This window comes from Anomaloglossus baeobatrachus, chromosome 4 (genome assembly GCF_048569485.1).
Source record: "Anomaloglossus baeobatrachus isolate aAnoBae1 chromosome 4, aAnoBae1.hap1, whole genome shotgun sequence".
NCBI lineage: Eukaryota > Metazoa > Chordata > Amphibia > Anura > Aromobatidae > Anomaloglossus > Anomaloglossus baeobatrachus.
This window is the reverse complement of record NC_134356.1, coordinates 237623829-237634123: the sequence shown is the minus strand read 5'-3', so window position 1 is coordinate 237634123 and position 10295 is coordinate 237623829. Positions and strand designations below refer to the sequence as shown.

Genomic DNA, 10295 nt, shown 5'->3' with positions numbered 1-10295 from the left:
TGGGAGTATAGGGGGCATTGTATGTCTGGTAAGGGCTGTGTGAGGGGGGGCTGTTAGTGGGGATGCTGTGTGTGTGTCAGTGGTGATTGGTGCACTATGTGTAACGTTATAGCCCTGCTGCAGGGAGCTCTGTTCGGTCAGGAGAGACCGAGCAGAGGAACCCGCAGCTGTGGACATTACACTGGTGATCTCCGCTTCCTGTGTAGGCATTACACCGGAGCCTGCTGGAGGGGCGGAGCCTGTAGGAGGGGAGGTGCTCGCCTGCTGGCATTGTAACAGGGGAGTGGGCGGTGCCCGGGAATGACGCTGCATGGTGGGCGGAGCCAGGACGCTCGGCCTGGAAGAGGAGGCGGCGACTTGTCTCCTGGCTCTGGATCTCTGGAGGGGGCGGGGCGCTTGCACGTGGGGCACAGCTTGTCCTGATCGGCGCCGGTGATGCAGGGGTTCACCGGTGACCCGGAGGCGCTGTGGGGGGCGAGAGCATCGCTGGGAGCGTCGGTCTCCCTGGGCCGGCAGCTCCCTGGGCTTGGTTTGGGCTGAGAGCTGCGTGTGCAGGGGGCTAGTGACCGGCTGGAAGGACGTAGGATATGTGGCTGGGATCCCGGGGGAGCTAGTGCTGGAGTGTGGGGCTGCGGGGGAGGCTAACGAGCACTCGGGCTGATCTATGGGGAGGTCTGGAGGGGCTGCTGTGGGGGCCAGTGAGGCTGAGGCCTGGGCATACTGATCTATGGGGAGGTCCGGAGGGGCTGCAGTGGACGGAGTCCCAGGGATGGATAGTATTCCCTGAGAAGCCGGAGAGGGCGCAGGGAGGGGAGCGCTGAGGCCAGAAATAAGGGCTTGTAGCCAGTGCTCACCTTCCTGTGCCGCTCTCTGCCGCAGGGCCTCCATCAGGGGGTCAGCCATGACAATAGCCTCCATGGGGTCCTCAGGAACAAAAGCTTCTAGGGGGGCAGCCAGAGGGAAAGAGGAAGTCACTGACCCCGGGCACTGAATTTAACCCTTGTAGGTGTGGCTGGACCCCCCTTTCCCTTGTCATCCCGTTGGTCAGCTGGGCATCCCAATTAGTGGCTCACCTAGGGAATGGTGGAAAGAGGGGATATGGACACGACCCTTGCTTCCTTTAGGATTGGTCAGGTGGGCTCCACAGTCAGAGGCACGTTCCTTAAGCAGTATCGTGCCTGCCAGTACGTAGAATGTTTACATAGAATGTAGAATGGTAAATAAAATGTGGACATAAAATGTTACATAGAATATTTACATAGAATGTTTACATAGAATGTGTACATAGAATGTGTACATGGAATATTTACATAGAATGTAGAATATTACATAGAATGTGTACATAGAATGCTTACAGAGCATGTTTGCATAGAATGTTTACATAGGATGTTTACATAGAATGTGTACATAGCATGTTTACATAGATTGTGTACATAGAATGTGTACATAGAATATTTATGTAGAATGTTACATAGAATATTTACGTAGAATGTTTACATAGAATATTTATATAAAACGTGTACAGAGAATGTGTACATAGAATGTGTACATGGAATGTGTACGTAGAATGTGTACATGGAATGTGTACATAGAATGTGTACGTAGAATGTTTACATATAATGTAGAATGTGTACATAGAATGTTTACATAGAATATTTATATAGAATGTGTACATAGAATGTGTACATAGAATACTTACATAGAATGTGTACAGAGAATGTGTGCATAGAATGTGTACATGGAATATTTACACAGAATGTGTACATAGAATGTGTACATAGAATGTGTACAGAGAATGTGTACAGAGAATGTTTACATATAATGTAGAATGTTACATAGAATGTGTACATATAATGTTTACATAGCATGTTTACATAGGATGTTTACATAGAATGTGTACATAGCATGTTTACATAGAATGTGTACATAGAAAGTTTACATAGAATGTTTACATAGAATGTGTACATAGAATATTTACATTGAATGTTTACATAGAATGTGTACATAGAATGTTTGAATAGAATGTAGAATGTTACATAGAATGTGTACATAGAATGTTTACATAGCATGTTTACATAGCATGTTTACATAGAATGTGTACATAGAATGTGTACATAGAATATTTACATTGAATGTTTACATAGAATGTGTACATAGAATGTTTAAATAGAATGTAGAATGTTACATAGAATGTGTACATAGAATGTTTACATAGCATGGTTACATAAAATGTCTACATAGAATGTGTACATAGAATGTTTACATAGAATATTTACATAGAATGTGTACATAGAATATTTACATAGAATGTGCACGTAGAATGTGTACATGGAATATTTACATAGAATGTGTACATAGCATGTTTACATAGAATGTGTACATAGAATGTGTACATAGAATATTTATGTAGAATGTGTACATAGAATGTGTACATAAAATGTTTACATAGAATGTGTACATAGAATGTGTACATAGAATGTGTGCATAGAATGTTTACATAGAATGTGTGCATAGAATGTGTACATAGAATGTTTACATAGAATGTGTACATGGAATGTGTACATAGAATGTGTGCATAGAATGTGTACATAGAATGTTTACATATAATGTAGAATGTGTACATAGAATGTTTACATAGAATATTTATATAGAATGTGTACAGAGAATGTGTACAGAGAATGTGTACATAGAATATTTACATTGAATATTTACATAGAATGTGTACTTAGAATATTTACATAGAATGTGTACATAGAATGTGTACAGAGAATGTGTACATGGAATGTGTCCATGGAATGTTTACATATAATGTAGAATGTGTACGTAGAATGTTTACTAAGAATATTTATGTAGAATGTGTACAGAGAATGTGTACAGAGAATGTGTACATGGAATATTTACATAGAATGTGTACATAGAATGTTTACATATATTGTAGAATGTGTACATAGAATGTTTACATAGAATATTTATATAGAATGTGTACATAGAATGTGTACATATAATGTGTACGTAGAATGTGTACATAGAATGTGTACAGAGAATGTGTACATGGAATATTTACATAGTATGTTTACATAGAATGTGTACATAGAAGTGTACATAGAATCTGTACATAGAATGTGTACATAGAATATTTACATAGAATGTGTACATAGAATGTTTACGTAGAATGTTACATAGAATGTTTACATAGCATGTTTACATAGAATGTGTACATAGCATGTTTATATAGAATGTGTACATAGAATGTTTACATAGAATGTAGAATGTGTACATAGAATGTAGAATGGCAGGCACGATACTGCTTAAGGAACGTGTCTCTGACTGTGGAGCCCCCCTGACCAATCCTAAAGGAAGCAAGGGTCGTGCCCATATCCCCTCTTTCCACCATTCCCTAGGTGAGCCACTAATTGGGATGCCCAGCTGACCAACAGGATCACAAGAGAAAGGGGGGTCCAGCCACACCTACAGGGGTTAAATTCAGTGCCCGGGGTCAGCGATTTCCTCTTTCCCTCTGGCTGCCCCTCTAGAAGCTTTTAGAAGCTTTTGTTCCTGAGGACCCCATGGAGACGATCGTCATGGCTGACCCCCTGATGGAGGCCCTGCGGCAGAGAGCGGCACAGGAAGGTGAGCACTGGCTACAAGCCCTTATTTCCGGCCTCAGCGCTCCCCTCCCTGCGCCCTCTCCGGCTTCTCAGGGAATTCTATCCATCCCTGGGACTCCGTCCACCGCAGCCCCTCCAGGCCACCCCATAGATCTGTATGCCCAGGCCTCTTCCTCACAAGCCCCCACCACAGCCCCTCCGGACTTCCCCATAGATCAGCCCGAGTGCTCGCTAGCCTCCCCCGCAGCCCCCACACTCCAGCACTAGCTCCCCCGGGATCCAGCCGGTCACTAGCCCCCTGCACACGGAGCTCTCAGCCCAAGCCAAGCCCAGGGAGCTGCCGACCCAGGGAGACCGACGCTCCCAGCGCTGCTCTCGCCCCCCACAGCGCCTCCGGGTCACCGGTGAACCCCTGCATCACCGGCGCCGGCCAGGAAAAGCTAAGCCCCACGTGGAAGCGCCCTGCCCCCTCCAGAGATCCAGGAGACAAATCACCTCCTCCTCTTCCAGGCCGAGCGTCCTGGCTCCGCCCACCATGCAGCGTCATTCCCGGGCACCGCCCACTCCCCTGTTGCAATGCCAGCAGGCGAGCACCTCCCCTCCTACAGGCTCCGCCCCTCCAGCAGGCTCCAGCGTGATGCTTACACAGGAGGCGGAGATCACCAGTGTAATGTCCACAGCTGCAGGTTCCTCTGCTCGGTCTCTCCTGACCGATCAGCGCTCCCTGCAGCAGGGCTATAACGTTACACAGAGTGACAGTGCACCAATCACCACTGACACACACACCACATCCCCACTAACAGCCCCCCCTCACACAGCCCTTACCAGACATACAATGCCCCCTATACTCCCCCTCCTGCCCCCCAGCAATGCTCAGCACACCACTAACCACGTAATCCCCACTAACTCTCCACATTCAGTGCACACCCCAATATTAACCAGCGGAAACCACTTAGTTACTGCACATAACCCGCCCTGCGAAACAATTAGCACAAGTTATAATGTCCCCTCGGTCGCCCCCCAGCGCACCCATAGCCACAGCAGGCGTAGGCATAGGCGCGGCAGGTCCTCCCCAACCTCCTCCGACGAGTCCCGACGCCATTCCCCACATCCCTCTAAAAGGCGATCCCCACATTACCACCGGAGACGCAGCTCCCATAGGAGCCGCCACAGATCGCGGTCCTCCAGATGGCGTACCCCATCATCATCATCACAATGGTCCGACAAATCCGAGAGTCCCAACAGACTAGCCCGGCCTCTCGACCGACGCCAGCGGTCACGAGCCGCATCCATGGCTGTCAGCCAGGGAGACCGGTCATCTCCCGGGGCGCCCGGCGAAATTAACCAGACCATCATCCAAGCAGGAGTCCCTCCAGCACCCGGAGTCGCTCCGCCAGCCATCATCCCAGCGGGAGCCGGAGTCCCTCCAGCACCCGGAGTCGCTCCCCCAGCCATCATCCCAGCGGTAGCCGGAGTCCCTCCATCACCTGGAGTCGCTCCTCTAGCCATCAACCCAGCGGTAGCCGGAGTCCCTCCATCACCTGGAGTCGCTCCTCTAGCCATCATCCCAGCGGGAGCCGGGGTCCCTCCATCACATGGAGTCGCTCCTCCGTCCGTCAATCGAGTGGGAGCCGGGGTCCCTCCATCACATGGAGTCGCTCTTCCTGCATCACACAGCGGTGAGTTCTCCGAGGCCAATGCACACGACACCGTACATAATATCGGGCATAACGCAGTGGGGAACGAGCTAGCGTCAACCATTAAGGCATTAATTCATCAGCTGACGCGCTCTAGCGCTACACCAGAAGATAAAGCTACACCGCAGCTAGCGAGCCTTCACAAGGACGCGTTCTTCTGCGGTATTAGCCCCCTAGGGGCGCACATAGATCAGGAGACAAGAGACAAAATCTGGAATAATGACTATATTGACATATGGTCCCTATTATCCCCCGACCAACTGACTATAGATAAAGAAAGGAGGACAAACGACCGTTCATACGACAGAAATAGACCGAAAATAGCGCAGACGATGAATAATTGGCTACAGGCTTTCGCAGTCTTAGGCTGTATTATGGGCCAGAAGCATCCGGAACGCTGCTCCGAGCTCTATATATATCAGGATCTGATATATAACTCATACAAGGCCCATGGCGGGTCAGCCTGGAGGCGGTATGACGAGGAGTTCCGCAGGCGGCTGGCCCTGCAACCCAGCCTAGGCTGGGGAGTTAAAGCAACAGACGTATTGTTACGACTGATGCTGTCACAGAAGCAGCCCCCCTTTTCACCTACGACCACTAGCTACCCCGCAGCCCAACACTCAGTGGTCGTGCGAAAAAACGGGCCCTGCTGGCTATTTAATGAAGGAAATTGCCGTTTCCTCACGTCGTGCAGATACAGACACGACTGCTCTGCTTGTGGAGGAGGACACCCAGCAGCAAGGTGTACCCGTCCAGCAATCAGGGTGCCTACAAGGCAGAACCCCGGTGAGCGTAACCGCAATGGCCCCCTGGTTAAACCTCTACCCTAATAAAGAAGCTGCAAGGCAATTGCACTCCGGCTTTACACACGGTTTTATTATCCCCTTCAAACCTAATAGAACACCAACCCTGGCGCATAACCTAAAATCCGCTCGCGAATTCCCCGACATCTTGAAACAAAAAATTCAAAATGAAGTAAACCTAGGCCGAATGGCGGGCCCCTTTGAATCAATCCCTTTCCAAAATATCAGGATATCCCCGCTAGGCATTATCCCAAAAAAGGAACCCGGGAAGTATCGTCTAATCCATCATCTGTCCCACCCAAAAGGCGCATCGGTTAACGACGGAATCCCCCCAGAGGAAGCATCGGTAACATACGCGTCCTTTGACAAAGCAGTAGAATTAGTCCGCGCAGCGGGGCCCGGTGCCCTGCTAGCTAAATCTGACATAGAGGCGGCATTCCGCCTATTACCCGTGCATCCCGACTGCTTCCACCTGCTAGGCTGCAAGGTGAACGAACACTATTATTACGATATGTGTCTGCCAATGGGATGTTCCATCTCATGTCACTACTTTGAGTTGTTCAGTTCGTTCCTGGACTGGGTAGTTCGTTACGAAACAGGCAGCAATTCCCTGATCCATTACCTCGACGACTTTTTATTCGTCGGCCCCGTAAACTCTAAACTCTGCTCCCTCCTCCTCACAAAATTTAAATTTATAGCTCAGCGGTTCGGCGTCCCGCTATCACCCGAAAAAACAGTCGGCCCCTGTAACGTCTTGCCTTTCCTCGGCATCGAGATAGACACTAACGCAATGGTTTTTCGCCTACCAGCAGAAAAAATTCAGAAAACACTGCATATGCTGGAGGGTTTCTGCGAGGCGAAAAAGGTTACCCTCCAACAGATGCAGTCCCTGCTGGGTCTGCTGACATTCGCCAGCCGCGTAATGCCGGTTGGCAGGGCCTTCTCTCGGCGATTATCACTAGCAACAAAGGGCATTTCCCAACCAGGCCATAGAATCAGGCTCACTCGCTCGCTGAAGGCAGACTTACTAGTCTGGAAGACTTTCCTTCAATCCTTCAATGGCCATACCTGCGGCATGGCTAAAGAGACGTCAAGCACAGACATAGGGCTCACTGTAGGAGGACGTAATAAAAAGAGCTTTGCGGCAATCTACAAGAACCAGTGGTGTACTGGCAGCTGGCCGGATCTGTGGGCCACATCAAGCTGGGGGAGTGACCCAGCCCTGCTAGAAATATTCACAATTGTATTATCCATGGAGTTATGGGGTCACCAGCTGGAAAACTCAAACATTCGATTTCCAACAAAAAATCTGATAACGGCGAAGAGCTTAAATCACATGTCGTCTGCGTCGCTGCCCTTACTGGCTCTGCTACGCAGGCTCGCCCTTCTATGCCTGAGACACAACATCTGGTGCCGAGCTCAAATAACGGCAGACATAGACGATAACCTTGTTAACTCTCTTTTATGTTCCGATTGGCAGGCCTTCACAGACCATCTCCCAATGGCGCATCCAGAGGGTATCCCGTGTCCTCCATCGCTATGGGACACTGTAGCCAATCACTAATGCCTCTAATCCGTGCCTCCGTTACACCGGCTACCTGGCAGGTCTATGGTAAGGCTTGGGAGGAGTGGTGTTCACTAATCCAGGGTAGGCCCGTTCATAACTGCGACCGCGCAAGAAGCGAAGTGACGACGGAATTTTTGCTTCGGCTCAAAGAACAAGGGGCGTCGGGCACATCGGCACAACGGCATTTATCAGGGATAGCCTTCTTTTTTCAATTAGCAGGGTGGGTGGATGTGACGAAGTTCTTTGTCATTAAGCAAGCCATGAAAGGCTGGAAAAGGCTTCAACCTAGTCAGGAATGTCGTCGCCCCATGTCACTGAAATTACTACACGACATTAATGCAATATCCCCCTCAATATGCAAGTCTCCATACGAGGCGTCCCTCATATCAGCATCCTTCGCTATCGTTTTTTTCGGCGCGCTGCGCATTGGTGAATTGTTACCACGCTCAAAAACAGCAACTGAAGGCGGGTTACTCAACGAGGATTTAGTCATATGCAGCAACGCTCTGCGCATTCGCGTGCGTAAATCCAAATGCGACCCCACCGGGAGGGGCACGTGGGTCCTGGTTAACTCAGCAGACGGCCCAGTATGCCCACTAAAAATAGTCAAACAGTACGCGCTGATCAGACACGCAAGCAGATTTTTTCTTTCCCATACGGACGGGTCCCCGCTTACCAAGTATCAATTCCAAGCAATGTTTAAACAGTGCTTAGCGAAAGCTGGGGAGAATCCGAAGGAATACGGGACCCATTCCTTCCGAATCGGGGCAGCCACTGAGGCAGCGAGGGCAGGAGTAACGGAGGCTGAAGTGCAGAGAATGGGTCGATGGAAGTCCGCTTGCTTTGCCAGATATATAAGACCGGATTTGCTGAAATAACACGTTTATCTATTACAGGCGACTGCAGACCGGCAGTCTGGGTAGTTGGTCACTCTTATATTTACTGGGCAGAAAAAAGAGCCATGATTCGACCAGGAGGAAAGAACCTTGGCTTCAGAAACGTTGAGGTCAATTGGAGAGGCATCAGAGGGCTAAGATGGCAACAAATTTTCCCGGAGATGGTGGACATCTCCAGGTCGGCCACGGGGCCGTTGGTAATGGTGATTCATGCTGGTGGCAATGATTTGGTGAAACGCAGTACGGTCGAACTACTAACAGTGATGAAGACGGACATCGAACGTTTGGCCTACCTCTTCCCGGATACAGTATGGGTGTGGTCAGAGATAGTACCACGAGCGGTATGGCACGGAGCAAAAAATGCAAATGGCATAGAGCGGTCAAGGAGAAAGATCAATGCGAGAATGGCAAAATTCATGAGAGAAAGATGTGGAATCGTGGTGCGTCACCACCAGTTGGAAGGCGATAACTCTGCACTGCTGAGGGCAGACGGAGTGCACCTTACGGACATTGGTCAAGACATTTTGTTGTCCGGGATACAGGACGGAGTGGATCAGGCCCTGAAGGTGATGGGTGGGGTCGGAGTCCTGTGTAGGCGGTACACATGATCCTCCGTGGCGGAAAATGGCGGAGAGGGGGCCAAGGTCGTAACAGCTCGTTGGCTGCACGCCGGTCGGTCGCAGACAAGGTTGCGGCGACGAGCTCGTAATGACATGGAAGGCCCCTTCTCTACCTATGAACTTAATAAACTGTGACCGACCTGTTTTCACCCCATCTAGGCCTGCCCGTGTTTTCATTTGGGGACTGGGGGGAAGAGGGGAGGGCACCGCTTCAAACATACGGGTCTCCACAGTCTGGCAGGCACGATACTGCTTAAGGAACGTGTCTCTGACTGTGGAGCCCCCCTGACCAATCCTAAAGGAAGCAAGGGTCGTGCCCATATCCCCTCTTTCCACCATTCCCTAGGTGAGCCACTAATTGGGATGCCCAGCTGACCAACAGGATCACAAGAGAAAGGGGGGTCCAGCCACACCTACAGGGGTTAAATTCAGTGCCCGGGGTCAGCGATTTCCTCTTTCCCTCTGGCTGCCCCTCTAGAAGCTTTTGTCCCACCCTCCCTCCCTTATATGCTCAGCACCCTCTTATTAGTTTTATTGTTTTCTTACCAGAATAATTGTGTGTAACTGAATATATGAATATAGATGCAACCCTAGTATTTGAAATTACGTCACAGCGGAAAATGGCGGAGAGGGGGCCAAGGTCGTAACAGCTCGTTGGCTGCACGCCGGTCGGTCGCAGACAAGGTTGCGGCGACGAGCTCGTAATGACATGGAAGGCCCCTTCTCTACCTATGAACTTAATAAACTGTGACCGACCTGTTTTCACCCCATCTAGGCCTGCCCGTGTTTTCATTTGGGGACTGGGGGGAAGAGGGGAGGGCACCGCTTCAAACATACGGGTCTCCACAGTCTGTGTACATAGAATGTGTACATAGAATGTAGAATGTGTACTTAGAATGTGTACATAGAATGTTTACATAGAATATTTATGTAGAATGTTACATAGAATATTTACATAGAATATTTACATAGAATGTGTACATAGAATGTCTACATAGAATGTGTACATGAAATGTGTACATAAAATATTTTCTCAGCATGTTTACATAGAATGTTTACATAGGATGTTTACATAGAATGTGTACATAGAATGTTTACATAGAA

The 10295-nt window shown here is 49.2% G+C and overlaps 1 protein-coding gene across 1 annotated transcript; it reads left to right on the top strand.

The window, feature by feature from the left end:
- Positions 1–5139: 5139 nt before the first annotated feature.
- LOC142301409 (uncharacterized) lies at positions 5140–9224 on the top strand. The gene is made up of 3 exons (XM_075342415.1): positions 5140–5287; positions 7589–7720; positions 8572–9224. The coding sequence occupies exons 2-3, from the start codon at positions 7648–7650 to the stop codon at positions 9177–9179; spliced, it is 681 nt and encodes a 226-aa protein (XP_075198530.1). The 5' UTR covers positions 5140–5287; positions 7589–7647; the 3' UTR covers positions 9180–9224.
- The last annotated feature ends 1071 nt before the right edge of the window (positions 9225–10295 follow it).